At 38.0% G+C, this 18,932-nt stretch overlaps 1 protein-coding gene across 2 annotated transcripts in view; it reads left to right on the top strand.

Annotated features, from left to right (window-relative positions):
* Window positions 1-18,932, top strand: part of lrp1bb (low density lipoprotein receptor-related protein 1Bb) — a 1,021,613-nt gene that overhangs the window by 497,882 nt on the left and 504,799 nt on the right. For both annotated transcript variants that reach the window (XM_072912020.1, XM_061926507.1), the window contains 3 exons: window positions 3,059-3,239; window positions 16,078-16,297; window positions 16,639-16,828. In XM_072912020.1, coding sequence (XP_072768121.1) covers window positions 3,059-3,239; window positions 16,078-16,297; window positions 16,639-16,828 — 591 coding nt within the window. The remainder of the gene's footprint in view (window positions 1-3,058; window positions 3,240-16,077; window positions 16,298-16,638; window positions 16,829-18,932) is intronic.

The raw sequence follows: 18,932 nt of genomic DNA, 5'->3' as shown, positions 1-18,932 counted from the left end.
ACAGAATTTACCTGGGAGAACAGACTTCTTATGTATGTCCTGTGAGCTACTTCTCTGTCAAACACACCATCAACAGCGTCTTCATATTTTTGTGGATAAATGTCCAACTTTATCGACTCATTCGGCTTCAGTGCGGTGCAGAGCAGCAGTGCTACGTTCGTACTGCTTCACCTAGTCGGCCACACGCACACCTCAGGCATGTATTTTTAATTATTTATTTCTTTGATTTCTAGGCTACCATAGTGGGGTATGCCAATTGACATAGGGAGTATGCAAAAATAAATTAAAAAATGTGATTTCTGAACAGTGCGAAACATTGAAGGTCTCACCTTGGTAACAGCGGTGTGGCTCATACACACAGCACACAAAAAAGCAGTTGTTCTTTATTAAGTGTTATAAGAACAAACACATAAGTTAGATTTATATGCTGTCTATTAATAGTGTTTAATATTAAGGATGTATATATATTGTGTCCTAAATTAGAACTGGTCTTCTTCCGTGCTGCTAGTGCATTTTCTAAGCTTTGAGCATGTAATTTGTTTTTTACTGGATGCCCTGACTGGTATATGTGCAGTGCTGATAATTCTTACATTTATCATATGAGCCAGTGAATAATACACACAACAGCTGGATAAGTCAAAAGATATCGTGCTCCTAACCCGATACCGAAGCGCAGAGCTATAATGCCGTGTTTAGATACTATATCAGCTTGGCGTATTAATAAAAGAAAAAAGTGTGTTGTTAACGATCAAGATGTGATTGTCAAAGATGCTTGGCAATATAACCTGTGACATTTATACCTAAATAAATTATTTGGTTATTCTGAGTATTACATTTTTCCCAATATAGTGCTGTCATATGAGTATCATTATCTTTTTTTAAATAAAGTGTAAAACTGCCTATCTATTTATATATATATTATATTTATATAATATTATCCAAGTACTATATTAAAACACCTTTGTAATTTATTCAGGATAAATCTCTCCAAATTCTGATACTGTATAAGCAACACCACTCTGACCATTTGAACACTCTGCCATATATGTATGTATGTGTGTATATATGCATACACACACACATATATGTATATGTATATATATATATATATATATATATATATATATATATATATATATATATATATATATATATATATATATATATATGTATGTATATATATATATGTATATATGTGTGTATGTATGTATACATATGTGCCTATGTATGTACATATGTGTATATATATATATATATATATATATATATATATACTGTATATATATATATTTACATATGTGTATACATATGTATATATGTGTATATATATATGTGTGTGTGTATATATATACATATACACACACATATATATATATATATATATATATATATATATATATATATATATATATATATATATATATATATATATATATGTATAAATATATATATACATATATATATATATATATATATATATATATATATATATATATATATATATATATATATATAAGCCGGGGTACTGAACTGTATTTTATTCAAAACTAGTTTCTGCTAGTCAGTAAATGTTGTTTCTTAATTAATAATAAATAATGTTTACCTTTTTTTTCAATCTATGTAGTGATTTCAGTCTCCCTAAATAGTTTTATCACAATGACTTATATTTAATTAACTTTAGATATTGTAATTGTTTCAACCCGTCACTTGAATAGTTGGTAGTATTGCACTGAAAGGAGACTTATGATGAATGTTGACTTTTGTCATGTCTGTGTGATCATGTTTTGTTTGGCCATGTGCTTTTTTGGATTTTGTCAGTTCCTGTTTTTTCACTCCCTGTTTTGTTTCCATAACAACCCATTAGTTTTCACCTGTCCTCATGTCACACACCTGATTCATTTGCACTCACGCACCTGTTGTTAATCATGTCTGTGTTGTTTAAGCTTTTCATTTTCTGTCGGTCGGCCTGGCGACATCACATTCATGCTCTGCACTCTTGACACGCTGCTTATTCTGTCCAGGTCATAGTTCATGCTGCTCTTTTCTTGCCAAGTAAGTTTTTTTGTTTGTTTATTCAAGCCACTGTTTTGTACCTCCGCTGTGAGCGCCTTTTGTTTGTTTCTTTTTTTCCATAGTTCTGCCTTTGTGCTAGTTTTGTTTTATTAGCCAAGTTTGTTCCCCGCCTTGTGTGCGCCTTTTGTTTATACTTTTTATAGTCTATCATTAAATCACGTATTTACCTTCACGCCATGTCCGGTCCAAATCCTTTGCACCATGGAGAAACAAACCACGCCAAAGTCCAAGTCTTGACAACTTTTTTGTTATGATGTTGGATACTCGTGTCAAATAATGCCAAAGCATCAAAACACATGCATGCATTCATTCATTTTGATTTGAGCTTGAACGCAATTTTGGATGCTTCTGCAGTCAGGCTATGTCCTGACGTCACAGCTAGTTGGATGCACTTATTTGGACATTAGGTCAAGTTCTCAGTCAGCTTCAGGCTATGAGAAAACAGAAAAAATAGAAGGTTGATGTATTATTTCCATCTAATCTTGGCATGTGCATAGTGACATTCAGTGACAATAATGCTGCTAAAAGCAGCTTTTTTTTTTTCTGAATCAATCGGCAAGTGTGCAGGTGTACCTAATGTTGTGAGCGGTGTATGCTATATAATGTTTATGAGATTTATTTTCAACCATGACAGGAAAAAAATAACGGTGACACTTTCAAAATGTACATTTAAACAGTGTACAGTTTAGGAGAGGGTTGGGTGTGGTTTCATTTGCAATGTGGAAACACCTCCAGAATCAAACATTGTGCAGACAGACTCAAAAAACGGGTTACAAAAGTGACTATAGAGCAAAATGTACACCAAAGCATATCAAATACGCATTATCTGGACCACAAGTAAGTGTTTTAAATGTAGATGAAAATCATCATAGGTCCCCTTTAAAGTTTGCTACATCAAGAATCAAGATCTATATGAAATTTGGTGTATATCCTAGGTATATCCTACCCATTATTCCAACATTTTGATCCAATGATTTGCTCATAGAACTCGACAATGTGGAAGGAATCTCTGTGGACTGGATTGGGAATAACTTGTATTGGACCAATGATGGCTACAGAAAGACAATCAGTGTTGCCAGATTGCAGAGATCCTCAGAAACCAGGAAAACGCTCCTGGAAGGGAACATGTCACACCCACGAGCCATTGTGGTCGACCCTCTTAACAGGTAAGGAATGATGTTTTAGTTGGGATATATTTGTGTGTGCATTTTCTCTTAGTGGTGTACTCATGTTTGTGTGTTGACTTATTTCAAAGGAACAATAAACGTACACTGTTAAGCTTATTTACACCAGGCCTATTCAACTGGCGGCAAGAGGGCCAGATCTGGCCAGGATTGACACCAAACCAGCCCTTGAGTTTAGTTCAAAATGTGAAAGAAACATTTTTTTGCAGCTAATTCCTAAAATCACTAAAATACCCCTGTCGTATCGAGGAACTTGGACCACTGTAAACACACTGGCAGATCCTCGCCTTGACATTTTAACCTTGCAACACTCCGATCTAAACTTTTAATTTACATAACTGAGGCGTTTATCAAAGCACCCCTTTAAATCCACTCCTTATGGCAGTTACACATTTTTTGGTAATGTGATTTATGCCTGATCAGTGGCCTTGTGGTTAGAGTGTCCGCCCTGGGATCGGTAGGCCGTGAGTTCAAACCCCGGCCGAGTCATACCAAAGACTATAAAAAACTACAATTACCTCCCGGCTTGGCACTCAGCATCAAGGGTTGGAATTGGGGGTTAAATCACCAAAATGTTTCCTGAGCGTGGACACCGCTGCTGCTCACTGCTCCCCTCACCTCCCAGCGGGTGGAACACGGGGATGGGTTAAATGCAGAGGGTAATTTCACCACACCTAGTGTGTACTTTAACTGTATGTAACTAATGTGTTGCTATAGCTTGTTTACTTCAGATGCAGTACGTAGTCCTTTGTTCAACTTCTTTAGTTATACTAGTGGTGTTCCCCAAGGTTCCATTTTAGGTCCTCTTGTTTTCATCAGTTGGGCTATTCAACTGGTGGCTGGCAAGTTCAGTTAAAAGCAAAATCATAATTGTGCAGCAGATTCTTAGCATCACTAGAGTGCTGCCATAGATATGATTAGACTAGCTTTTTTGAAGAAAGTTCTTAAAAAATGCAGAATGCTTTTGTAACGCTGACAAAATAAATAAAACCAAATCAAATGTCTACTGTAGAGGACGCTGGTTCTCCTTAATTTACAATAAAAGACTAAACGTGAAGGGAGAAGTCTGGCCCTTTGGCCCTGAGCTTTATGGAAATGTGGCCCAGAAACAACTTCAGTTCAATACCTCTGCTTTAAACTGGCTGTGACTATTTTAGATTGTATCAAAGTTAATCTCTTCAGTACTGAAAAGCTAAATAAAATATATAAGAAGTGTATTCACTGCTCACAAACACCATCATTCAGTGGAGCTCTTTTGTTTTTGAGAAAGAAATTAGATGTTTGTCTTTATGCCTGGAGATGAACCACTCCTACCAGCTCATTAGCCACGGTTAACCTTCTTGATTTGTTCCTCTGTAGACGTAATACATCATTTCCTTTGTTAATTGAGGCAAAGCAAACGATAGACAAGATGCTGCAGAACTCAATTAAAGTTTTCCAATATTTTTTTTTGGTAGATTGCCTATTAACACAGTTTAGGCACAATCAACACTTGATTTGTTATTCTATCATTTAAGTAATCGTAGTGATGCACCTCACACGTACTTGGTCAATTGACACAACTTAATTTCCCTTGAAGGGGAACTGCAATTTTTTGGGAATTGTGCCTAACGTTCACAGTCATTATGAGAGACAAGAAGACAAAAAAGTTTTGTTTTTTTCCCCGCTTTCCAACATAAAAAATGGCTCATTATTGGTGGTTAGCAATGCAGCTAATAGGAGCAATCAATTCTACCACTAAATCCCTTTTAATATGCATTCAAAAACCGTCAACAACACTTCATTTACGTTCTGTAGCCTGCATATCAACCAAACTGTAGAGATATTGTTATTGAAAGAGTGACCATTGAGGATCTCTTTTTCTAGCATACTAACATGTCGGTGTGCTACGGTATTAGCCGCAGAAGCTAACCATGGCAAGAGATAAGCTAGCTTGTATGTCAAAACGAAACACGTTTGAGTTTGTAATGCACAACACTGCGATAAGACATGAATCTGTACTGACTGAAAAACACGAACAATCATATTACAGTATCTGTAAAGTATTAGCCCACATTTCATGTTTTGTTTGTACACGGTTGGCCAAAAATCGTATGTACTGTAGTTGTAATAACACACATGAATCATGATCGATATAAACCCTTGTGTAATGTTCATATTGTTGTTACTCAGCCAGCGTTTGTGGGTCTGATGGACCCGTTGCATTTTGTGGCTTTTAATGCCTTAAAATCAAACACTTTTATGTTAAAATACTGAACAGATGTTTACCTTATCCCAATAAACATCTGTTCAGTATTTTAACATAAAAGTGTTTGTGAGGCATTAAAAGCCACAAAATGCAACGGGTCCATCAGACCCACAAACGCTGACTGAGTAACAACAATATGAACGTTGCACGGAAATTCGATCTGTCAGTTACTGCATCCCACAGGGATTCTTCTTTTGTGTTTCTGCACCTGCGGTTCTCACACAAGGTTGCAACATTGTTTGTCAACACTGTCTGCTCTCATTTTCTCGCACATTTGACCCTCTGATGTTCTGTGTACCTACACTCTGTCCTCTTCCTGTCTAGGCCTGCTGTGTGAGTGTGTGTGTATGTGTGTGTGTGTGTGTGTGTGTGTGTGTGTGTGTGGGTGGTTGCGTGTGGTACACAGAACATCAATTTCCACACTTCTATTAGACCCGGACATCTTATATGTAATGGAAATGTGTAGGGGGGGGGGTGCATTCACTTAAATTGGACAAATAATAGCCCTAACATGATAGGCGGCAAAATAATATATGTTGTATTCGGATGGCGTGGTAGCGTTACTGTCAGGTTCAAACACTGATGACATCTATTAAACGAGACAAGAAGCAAGGAATTAAACAGAGTCAGAATTAAATTTGGCTCAATTGAGGAGAAACGTGTCGACCTGTAACCTCTTATAGTGTCACCCACGCTCTAACGAAAAAAGGTTCACGTCTCCTCTTTTATTTGGATATTCCCTGTTTACATAACAGATGTTTCTAAAGGAATGGGGGGTATGTAAACAGCCATTGTTTTTGGTCACATTAACACAAAATAAAAGGATGCTTCGGGCTTGGACTGGTCCTGCATCGAGCTTGAGCAGGTCTTGGATGACAATAGATAACCCCTCCCGTCTCCTCCTATCGGACACAGCGGAATTTTCCAAGCCTTTGGCTTGGTGCAACAAAGACAGCTTTCGTCTGTTCACTGGGAACTCAGAACGGAAAGTGTTTTGATAATTTATATACAATTTTTCTGACAGTTACTGCTGCTGAGATAAAATAGGTGCCGTTCAAAAATGCGACTTTCATTTATAGTTGTTGCATATTCCTCGTATGTCCTCCTCTTGATGATATAGCAGCCTTTTAATTATTACAAGTAGCGCTATTGCAATATTTTCTTGTAAAATGTTAGTGTTCGTTCCGACCAGGCGCCACCATTTTGCGATCTGACATCACTACGAGTGTTGCGTAATGACTTCATCCCCACCCAGAAGAACTGTTAAAAGAACCACTAGACAAAATGGCAAGCTATTCTAAGGAATTAATACACTGAGAACCAAGAACCGGTTTTCGATTCCCATCCTTTGCGTCTTGGTATAACTTGTTCATGCTTTGAGTGTGCACATAAATCTTCATAAAGTTAAATTTAGACAATATTCAGACATTTACTATGTTCCTTTCCCATGCCAATGTATCAGTGTGAAAGTTGCTAGTAGGTTGGATTTCGTTTTGTATGTCAAAACAAGTGAAATATTGCAAAAAGTGCAATATTCAAGCATCATGCCGATGTATAATGTTATTCCTGTCTGGTGAAGGGGCACACAGTAAGTCATATACTGTGTTCCATTTGTATTAGAAAGTAGGAATTTCCGAGTTCTTTGTCGGAATTTAAACTGGAACGCCTCATGAAGTCGGACTTCCTACTCGGAAAATCTAGGTATTTTCATCACAATGTTGGTTTCAATGATGGCCGCTCTGAATCTAAACAATAATATGAGCTTCTATAATATCCGTTATCAGCACTTCTGATGAGTTTTAGTCGCACTATTAAGCCATATACAGGGTTCGTACGGGTGCTTAAAAACCTTGGAAATGATTGGATTTTAATGTTGTGTTTTCAAGGTTTGAAAAATGCTTGAATTTTGGGTGAAGTGCTTGTAAATGCTTGGAAATGTTCATCATATTTCTCGGCAGTCTGACTCAATAGGCTAATTATAAAATGGAAAAAACTAAAATAAGTTTCCTTAAAAATGAAAGCTACACGCTTGATCTGTTGACTTTGCACGAACCCTTACATTAGGTTGTTGTCATGCCAGAGCCGTGTATACGGCTCTGTGTCGCCCCCAAAAGGACAGTGGTGCATCGGTCCATCATGCCGGCAGGTTGACGTTTTAATGATTCTTTTGCTCCATTATTTTGGTTGTCTACTTAACTTGTATGACTACCTCAGTTAAAGCAGTTTTGATTAACTGCATTCAAATGGTTACACTATTGGACTTGTTTGTACTGTGAAGGTCATGTAATGTATAATTTGTAACTTTTTTCACAACTTAGAGCTGAGTTAATATGAACGATTTTGTAGTTTTTACACAACATGGTTGTATGCATTTCATTTTGTCTACTTAACTTGTCTGACTACCTCAGTGAAAGCAAAAAAAGTTCAAATTTGTCTTTGTGTTAATTTGTTATCATAGCCACAGTTATAAGGCTAGATATGCTTAATGTAAGGTGGCTGATGTGTTGTGAAACAAACACAATATTTTCCCTCAATTGATTATCCTTGTATTAATGTGGAACAGTTTTGTTAATGAATGAGTGAAATTGACATTTTGAGGGTGCGTGTATTTATATCACATTATGCAGTTTACAAGCACAAATACGGTGTGAATCAATCCGTGTTGTTCGATGTCCTTGAGTGCTGTAAGTAAGAAAAAGAACAAAAAATGTGAAAAACAACACAAATGGAGACACGTTTGCAAACACCAATGACATTGAATGGTCTACAGAAACGAGCTTCGTTTTCTATGCCCCATTCAGTTAATGATAACTGCTGCTTCAATGTTAGGCTTAGGTTTTAGCAGATTTTTCCTACAGACAGCATTTGTGACCTCAAACAACAAGGCTATGGATTGATTCACACTGGTTTTCGCCGTTTGAGGGGTATTGGAAAAACAGGAAAAATTGATCTTGAAAGTCCTTAAAAAGTGCTTGAATTTGGCAACGGAAAAGGTGTACGAACCCCGCATATACCATGTATTGTTGAACGCATATGTATGGCAACGTTACTGCTGTGTAAACTAATATTTTTTTCATCAAATCAAATCAAATCAACTTTATTTATAAAGCACATTTAAAATTTACCACAGGGGTAGCCAAAGTTCTGTACAATGAACAGGTTAAAAGATAAAACGAGTACCGAGCAAACACAACACAACACAAACAGAACACGATAAAAAATAAGTAATTAAAATAGAATAAATAAAAACATAAAAACAGGTTCACAGCAGGTGTATTATGGGGCGCCATTGCAGGATGGATATCACTCAGTGTTAAATGCCATGGAATAAAAGTATGTTTTTAAGAGAGATTTAAAAACAGGAAGAGAGGAGGCTTGTCTAACACTCAGGGGTAGGTCGTTCCAGAGCTTGGGAGCAGCAACGGCGAAAGCTTTGTCACCTCTAAGCTTCAGCCTTGTGTCAGGGACCGTCAACAGCAGCTGATCGGCTGTGTCATGTAGTATACACATTCTATACACGTTTCCTGTTCGTCCATGTTTGAAGGTCGTGGAAAAAGTCAATATTTTCCTATAAATTGTTGATATTCAGACAAGGCAATTACAAAAAAAGCTTTCCTGGACATGGCCATCTTGGTTTGCGACCTCTTAACTGGAACTCTGAGGTCACTCCCAGCTCTTACTTCCAACTTGCCGTGCCAGCAACCTGAGGGTTCCTGGTTCAAGCCCCACTTTCCACCAACCTGGTCATGTCCGTTGTGTCCTTGAGCGAGACACTTCACCCTTGCTCCTGATTGGTCGTGGTTAGGGCCTTGCCATCAGTGAACGTATGGGTAAATGGGGAAATAGTGTCAAAAGCGCTTAAAGTGCCTTGAAGGTAGAAAAGCGCTATACAATTATAACCCATTTACCATATCGATGATTGTTCCTGATTCTCTTTAATCCTTCACTCCCCACTCTTCAGTTATAAGCAGGGATGAGAATCAGGAGGCCAAATTGCTCACTCAGCAACGCTCAAAAGGAACAAATCCTCTGAGCATTGTTACGAGACAACAAATCACATTGTTGACCCACTCCTGTTTCAAACATGTCATATCTGCTGTGGCTTCTAACCAACAAAATGTACAAACGACTTTTCGTGGGGAATAGATGTTGTGATGAAGTGTAGTCAGGCGTCATTTTGACTTGATAAGCCCGAATGATTAGTGAAGCAACATCATGCTCAGTTTACGTTGCCAGGGTTGTTTGATTATTTGCCTTTACGTGTGGGAAATCGTTCCAGTTTATTTATATATCTGCTGTGATCTACCTGCTTGTTGGGATTCTGCACAAGAGGTCTGATTTGGCATTGGCAGTCTAAGGTGAGTTCTCTGTTGGAAACACAAGAGCAATTCAGCAGGGAGAGGAATCATGGCTTCCCAGCGGTTTCGCAGAACAATACCCCCGGTGAGGCTTGTCACTCCGGTATGAAATAGATCTTTTTTTAAGCCTACATCAGTTCTCACATGCATTGATTTATGAGAAATCAAAGGAAACAGCTTTAAGCCAATGTGTCAAGAGATGGCTGGAATGAACTGCTGCATTTTGATGTAAAGCAAGTTGTGGATTTAGTCTAGAGAACCTAAAGTTAAAGTACCACTGATAGTCACACACATACTAGGTGTGGTGAAATTACCCTCTGCATTTGGCCCATCCCCTTGTTCCGGCAGCGGTGGCCGCGCCCAGGAATCATTTTGGTGATTTAACCCCCAATTCCAACCCTTGATGCGGAGTGCCAAACAGGGAGGTCATGGGTCCCATTTTTATAGTATTTGGTATGACTCGGCCGGGGTTTGAACCCACGACCTACCGATCTCAGGGCGGACACTCTAACCACAAGGCCACTGACCTATGATGAATTCCGTCTTCTCAGACTTATAGCAGTTGTTAGAAAGTTTGATACCTGTGTTAACCAATGCCATAGCATCAAATCCTAAGGTTCATTCATTTTGGATTCTCTGTTCGCGGGGTTTTCAGTCTGGCTACGTTGTGACATCACCCCGAGGTGGATGTCCTTCAGTGGACATTAAGGGGAGAAGCTCCTCCCTCTCAGTTTCAGGCTTTGAGATAAAACAAACACAGGTGGAAAAAAAGTATTTTACTATAATCGCGGCATGTGCTTATTAATAAAACCCAAATGCTTGTGTATATTTTCTGCTGGATCGACTTTCTATTTAATGCTGCAGCTGTTACATATACTGCAATATTGTACATGGTAATACATTTTTATAAATTGTATATATTATATAATATATCATATACTGTATACATAATATGTACACATTGCATATGTTATATTTTATATTGCTACTACGGTACATTTTTAGTCTGCGTTATACTTGCATTATCCTTTCCATCCTTGCACTGTCCATCCTTTGTAACTGAGCTACTGTGTGGAAAAATGTCCCTTGTGGATCAATAAAGTTTGTCTAAGTCTATGCAACATGCAGTGACATACATTGTGTACCTAATGTTGTGACTGGGTGAATTAACAGTATATAATGTTTATAAAGTGTATTTTTGACCATGTCTGGAAAATAAATAGCAGCTTCAGGATGAATATTCAAACAGTGTACATTTCCAAAAGATAAGATATTTTCATTATTATCAAGGCTAAGGTCAAGCTGATTAGACATTGTTGTCATGATCCGCGGTCTGGATCATGTTTTTGTGTTTTCTGTTAGTTTTGGACTCCTTTTAGTTCTTGTTTTTGCACCTGTGAGTTTGTTTTGGTTGCCATGGTTACTCATTGTGTTCACCTGTCTCTGATTAGTGCTCACCTGCTTCCCAAGCACAAATCAGAGGCATTATTTAAGTTTGCCTTTGCCAGTCAGTCGGCCTGGTGTCATTGTTCGCTTCATGCCTTGTCCACATAAGATTTGTTCGATTCATGCCGTGTCTAAGTCGTGTTTATTTCATGCCACAGTTTTGTGTTTGTCCCACACGATAGTTTATGCTGTTTGTTTCATGCCACAGTTTTGTGTTTGATCCACGCCATAGTTTATGTTTGTTTACCTCATGCCCTGCCAAGAGTTTTTGAGAAGATTAAAATCATCTCCTACCTCACGCTGTCGTCCGGAGTTGTCCGTTCTGCATTCCCGGGAGAACGACCCCGCGTCGTGACAATTTTAATAGTATTCAAATTAACTGCAGAAGAAGAGACTAAAAAAAAAACCTGATGAAAAATAAATATGCATACAATTACACCCAACTAAAATAAATACAGTGTACCTAAACAAATATATATAAATCATAATTTAATGGGGTTTTTTTTAAATAAACTGTCAATACAATGAAGGTGCAAATGAAAATACAGTTTCACTACTTTAGTCATAATTTTTGCGCTGAAAAAAGTTCTCGATTACTTCAGCTCCGGACTTCTTCTGTTTGTTTGATTTATTTGATTATTGCCCCGAGTGGTGTAAAAGTGTATTACAACTGAGTATTGCTGCGGCATACGAATCACAGCTCATAAACAGATATGTTTTGGTTTCAGCCCAACAACAAGCCCCGGCCCTTTGGTTAAAAAACACTGATTTAGACCAAAAGGAAGTGTTTTAAATGTAGATTTAAATCATCATATGTGATGATTATTCTGAAAATAATTTAATATGTTTTGTTTTTTTGTTTGTTTTTGTTTGTTTTTTGCAAAAAATGCTCCTTTTGTAATTAGCAGAACCTTATTTTGCAGGCTTTGAAAAATAGTTAACGTATTTTCCAGACTATAAGCCGCACCGACTAAAGTTAAAGAGAAATATATTGTTTTCATATATTAGCTGCACCAGACTATAAGATACAGATATACGTTGTGAAATGAACTATTTACACATGAATATTTTGTAGATGTTTGTTTACATACCTTAGTTGTTTTCAAACGGTGTCTGTAACTCTGCAGTAAAACGGCCGATCAAACAGAAGTCATCTCCATGGACCCACTAGCTGCGGAAGCTAGCTTTCCAATCAGCTAAACAGACTCAATAACTCCACGGTGAAGTTTTGGTGAATCTACTGAGGAATTTGTGAAAATGAAACAAGACAAAAATAATGCCATTGTAAGTTAAAAATACTGACACTGTTAAATGTGTTAGCATATTAGCTCATGCTAAAGATGCTAGCTTCATTAAGATGCAGATATATACGTTGTACACTTAAGTATTTACACATACATATTTTGTAAATGTTTATTTACATACCTTAGTTGTTTCCAAACGGTTCTGTAACTTGGCAGTAAAACGGCCGATCAAACAACATAAGTCATCGTCATGGACCCACTAGCTGCGGAAGCTACCTCTCCAATTAGCTAAACAGACTCAATAACCCCACGGTGACGTTTTGATGAATCTACTGAGTAATTTGTGAAATTAAAAGAATAGAAAAATAATGCCATTGTAAGTTAATAATACTGACACTGGTAAACGTGTTAGCACATTAACCAATGCTAATGATGCTAGCTTCATTACATTACAATAGCTTAAATATGCTTAAACATTCCTACAGACATCACACATGGAACAGTTTAGTAAGTAAGAATGGTTTGTTATATTGTAAAACTTGCAAACATTGCTTAGAGTGATGAATGAAAAATAATTTCGAGGAAAATTGCTATGAAAGATTTGACTTCCATTTCAAAGCATTAAAAAAAAGAACCTTTTTAACCAGCAGATGGCGCCATATCACAAACAATAACACAATGCCAGTGTTTCGGATTGCTTTTAATGAAAACTATGTAACACAAAACATTATGGCAGTTAGCGAAGAAAATTGGCCGCACTATTTTATAAACCGCAAGGTTCAAAGCACAGGAAAAAAGTAGTGGCTTACAGTCTGGAATTTACAGTAAAAGCTTTTCTGGTACAGAATGTAGTGTGAAGTGTGTTGCGGCACTACCCACTATTGCTACTTCTGCCATGTTCATGGACTTATTGGTTAGTTTGTATGTGTTGGCATTCTTCTGAGTTCTTTTTGATTTGAATGTTTTTATGTTATGCCAATTACAATTATATTCCATCTATACATACACTTTGTATACCACTTGCCCTGTTAAGAGTCACAGGAAAGTTATAATTTATCCTAGCTGACTTAGAGAAGCAAACCCTGGTCATGCTCATCAGTCATTTACACATAAACAGCTCCCACTACAAACAATGTTGAATCAGATAATCTAACCCCACATCTGAAACAAAGTGTTCTTGCTTTTTAATCAGTACACATACTCAAAAATCAAGAATAGGTTCAACGAACAAATAATCGCCAAACAAAACAAACATGATAATACTATTAGTATCTAATTTGTCCAGTATAAGTAAAAGCTATGGTGGTCAGAAACTGGAATAACAAACACAATCGTATTCAGAGCTCGTCTTAGTAAACTTTTTAAATGCTTACATAATTATGTAAAACAGAATTGAAAGAAAGTGTGTTACTTGTAACCCAGCAGGCACAAGACGTTGATACAATGTTAATTATACATAAATTTCCTTTTAAAACTGACTTTGAAACAACTTTTCCAGAATAGTTGTACTTGTAAATTGAGACAATGTTGATGTCCAACGTTGGATCCATGTTGTTGGTTGGGAAATGACCAAATTTCAAAGGTCAAATCATCATCACAAACCGACATTGAAAAACGTTGTCAAAAAGTATGTTGTTTCAACGTTGTATTTGTGTTGTAGAATATTGGTTGGGAAATGACCAAAATTCAATGGTCAAATCAAAGTCAGAACCCAAAATTGATTAAATGTTTTTGTTTGTGTTCGTCAGTACCTAATTCAACAAGTTTTCAAAGTCGTTTTAATGTCTTGTGCCTGCTGGGAAGGAGGTTCTGAAGTTAGTCATGTCATTCATTCATAAATCTTGTCCTATTCAATGTGGGGGTTGAACTGGACTCTATCACATCTGATATTTGGGGAAAAGCAGATTTAGGTAAACATTCGTTCACTTTGGCCTTCAAAACTTTGCTGCTTAAACTGAGGCCGCAGTTATTGAAACACCGAAATTAAGTAATTCCTTGAACTTCTGGCCACGACTATACAAACTGCACACAAATAGACTGAAAATTAAAACCAGAACCATGTGGCTGTGACACGGACATGCTCACCACATTCATTGTTTAACCACCAACATGTGATTTGGCTTTAACATCTCATTTACATGTTTTGTCATTTACTGAGAGGGGGGTACTTATCTGATCCCCCATTAATTATATAGATTATATATATTTAAATAGTCCATAAACCACTACAGTATGTCTATTTTAACAGAGAGAGGCACAATTTCAACACAAAAATCCAGAAAAAAAGTGATAAAATGTTTTATTTTACCAAGTAAAACATTGTACATTTTTTTTAATATCAAGCAAAATCGGAATTAGTATTTGGCTGGCCAACCTTGTCGGTAAACACAGAGATCAGACATTTCTTAGGATGGATTTGGATCTACTCATCTCTACTGATACTCTCTAAAGAAGGTTTCGAGCTGTTGCCTGGCAACTGAAAGTTTCAGCTTTTGCCAAAGATTTTCTATGGGGTTAAAGTCAAGAGACTGGCTCGGTCAATCCAGGATCCCAATATACTTCTTGAGCCACTTATTTGCTGCCTTGGCTGCGGGTTTTGGATTTGGTTTCTGACTCAACAACCTTCTTACTCAAGGGACCACAATTAATAGCCTGTTCTTGTCTTTGTAAGGAGATACACTTAAAAAAACCATCTCAAATAATTATTTCCTCACTAAAGATGTAGATGATGTTGTCAGAAATCAATGGTCAACTTTTACAACTGTGCCATCAGCAGTGTCCTCACTTACGGATTTTTAGTGTGGCTTGCTAGCTGCACTAAAGCGAACCAACAGGCCCTCCAGCGAGTGGTTAAAGTGGCACGGAAAATTACAAGGACGATACTCCCAGAGATGAGTGCCATGTACACAACTCGCTGCCTAAAGTGAGTACACAACATCCTGAAGGACAGATACCACCCAGCACATGGCCTCTTCAACCTGCTACCCTCTGGAAGGAGGTATCGATCGATTCGCGCCAGGACCACCAGAATGTCTCACAGTCTGTATCCCCAGGCTGTGAGACTGCTAAATGAACAGCCTGCCCCTTTGTTGCCCCGGACCATCTTATTACCTCACTCTTCACCACCACAATAATTGTGCTCTGGACATTGCATTGCTGCAACATCAACGTAACACCCATCAGACATCTGACTGTTCCCACCCCCACGTCCCTCTTATTGCGATCTTCCTGACAATTCTAAAATGTAAACTATTGTCAGCCTGCACATCAATGCAGTTTCTAAGCCGCTGGACAAAGCTCAAACAAAATCTCATCGTTCATGTATGACTTAAGTGTTATTATGACAATGACAATAAAGAGATTGATTGATTGATTGAGTGAGATATGGATCCTTCGTTCCTTGAAACCAAAAACTGTTGAAACTCTTCTGTTTATCTTGAAATTGAGATAAATTGTTGATTATGTTAGTATCATTATTGCACGCACATTACTTGATTGACTTTTTGTGTTTCTTCATTTGTTAGCTGGATGTACTGGACAGACTGGGAAGAGGATGAGGTCAATGACAGTATTGGACGGATAGAAAAAGCCTGGATGGATGGATCAAACCGAGATATTTTTGTCACCTCAAACATGCTGTGGCCCAATGGCCTGACCTTGGACCACAGCTCCAGCACCATGTATTGGTGCGATGCCTACTTTGATCACATCGAAAAGATTTACCTCAATGGGACTGGACGAATGGTGAGTTCTGATTTGTGAAGCTATCGTAGAACAGCTCTGTTCTATTTGTATTTATAACGTTCTTGCTACCAAATGAAGCGTGTTGTGTTAAGGTGCGATCAAATGTATCATTTATTTTTGTTGTATAGTGCCATCCTTGTTTTGCGATGCCCAAATGTTGTCATGTGCATGTACTGAAAGACTATTAAGATAAAAAAATCAGACAGATATTACAAGTAAACATGCTGTGTAGATGTCCCCCAATAAAGTCACACTGTTCTTATAATGTTTACAAATAATTAAGCTCAACCATTATGAGATGATTGTTATTGCATACCAGTGTTGTTGTGCTTCCATCACAGGTGGTTTACAACGGAAAAGAGCTTAACCATCCATTTGGAATATCTCATTATCGCAATTTTATCTTTTGGACTGAGTACATGAACGCATCGGTCTTCCAGCTGGATTTGTCCACCGGGGATGTCAACGTGATGCGGATTGAAAGACCACCGTTATTTGGCCTCCGAGTTTATGATGCACAAAGTCAGCAAGGTTGGCTGCTTTCCCCTTTTTATTCTCTCCTCACCCTGTACCACTGAACCTTAGCAACCCACACTGTGAAAGTTAGACTACATATCGAACCGCTCTCTGCTGTGAGTCCAGATATTAGCGATGCGTGGGTCTTCTCCCAGGGTACTGGCTCGGAAAGTTCATTACAAAATATCAAGGGTTGGATCAAAAATTGGCAAAGCAGCGGTGCTTGTAAGACATCCTGAAAAAGAAACCTTGCTTTCTAAACAACACGTTCACTTTGTTACGCTCAGGCCCCGTTTGTCAAATACTGCATTACCAGTTTGAATTTATAATTTAGTTTATTCTGTAAGTATACCACAGTCACTATAATTGATGCCATACAATCATGCAATACAATTATACAGTAAAAAGATTGGCTCTGATGCTGCTAGCTTAATGCTAACGTACAATGGACCAGCTCATTGACAGGCTAATGAAAAATAGCAGGGCCAATTGTATATAGACAATAATTTACTCTCACATTCATACCTATGGACAATATAGAGCGTGGGTGTCAAACTCTGGCCCACGGGCCAAATTTGTCCCACCGTGTAATTTCACTTGGCCCTTGAGGCGATATCAAATTAACACTAGAGCTGGCCCGCCGATTATATTCAGTGGCGGTGCCGCGGTAACACCGCATTCACCGCTAAATCTCATACTTGCCAACCCTCCCGGGAGACTTTCAATTTTCAATGCTCCTCCCAAAACTCGTCACGTCCGCTTTTCACCCAGTCCAGCGAATGCTGGCCCAGTCGCATAATATGTGCGGCTTCAGCACCCACACACACGTGAATGCAAAACGCATACTTGGCCAACAGCGATACAGGTTACACTGACGGTGCCCGTATAAACAACTTTAACAATGTTGGAAATATGCGCCACACTGTGAATCCACACCAAACAAGAATGACAAACACATTTCGGGAGAACATCCGCACCGTAACACAACATAAACACAACAAAACAAATACCCAGAATCCCATGCAGCCCTAACTCTTCCGGGCTGCAATAGTCAATTTGTTCAACCGTGGCCCGCGGCTTTGTTCAGTTTTAAATTTTGGCCAACTCTGTATTTGAGTTTGACACCCCTGATATAGTCTCCAATGAACCGAATATGCATGTGTTTGGAAAGTGAAAGGAAACCTAAGTATCTATAGAAAAAACACACATGCACATGGATTTTACCACACAGAGATTTCCTAACGGACATTCGAAGACGCACACGGTGTAAAGTTAGACGTTACTGCCGGTGGTAGTGTCAAATAAGGGTAGTTTTAATAGGCTTGGACAAGAAATGCATTAACGAACTTGAAATGCCTTTCTGTTAAACTTTATCTCTTTACTTTTCTAGCGCCAACTCCATTCTGGGTTGGATCAGGTGCGCGACCAGCTGTGGCGCTGAAGCTGACAGGCAATTTAAATGCGCGCTTTTCCAAAGAAAGCATAGAGGAACATTCTTATGATGTATGAGATGTTTTTCAAACAAATTATGGCCAATGCTGCGTACATATTAGACTATATACAGTATATCCATTCATACAATATATAATCTAAATTTGTTTTCATGTAAAAAGAAACTTAATTTTCAAGGTGTGACGGCTTTTATTTTGCTGCGGCGGTGTAAAGGGATGCACGCTCAGGGAGACGCAAATGACATTTCCATATTCCTTGTTACACACACATGCAGGAGGTGTGTTCCTGCCAGAACACTGCTCGAATCTAAGCGCAAACTACAACGAGGGTGTCGTCTATAAGCCGCTTCTAAGATACAAATTCTCACAACTATGGCGGAAAGCAAACTCAGTTTCTTCCAAATACCATTATCACTGGAGGATTAAAGGAAAATGAATGGCTACGCATGCAGGGAAGGACAACACAGGAAGCTAACAGATAAAGTTCCATGGTAATGTAGGGCTGACTGATCCAGATATCAAAACAGAGTATGGTATAAATATATAAATAATACTAAAGTGATAATAGTGATATTTATCTTTGTCTTTTTTTATTATTACAACATCTTTTTGGTGGGTTTTTTGGGTTGTTTTCAAACTCAGGGAGTAAGTCTTTGCATACAGGAAGG

The sequence above is a fragment of the Nerophis lumbriciformis genome, linkage group LG31, assembly GCF_033978685.3.
Source record: "Nerophis lumbriciformis linkage group LG31, RoL_Nlum_v2.1, whole genome shotgun sequence".
NCBI lineage: Eukaryota > Metazoa > Chordata > Actinopteri > Syngnathiformes > Syngnathidae > Nerophis > Nerophis lumbriciformis.
The sequence above is the reverse complement of the archived record's forward strand: the minus strand, read 5'-3'. Positions and strand labels throughout refer to the sequence as shown.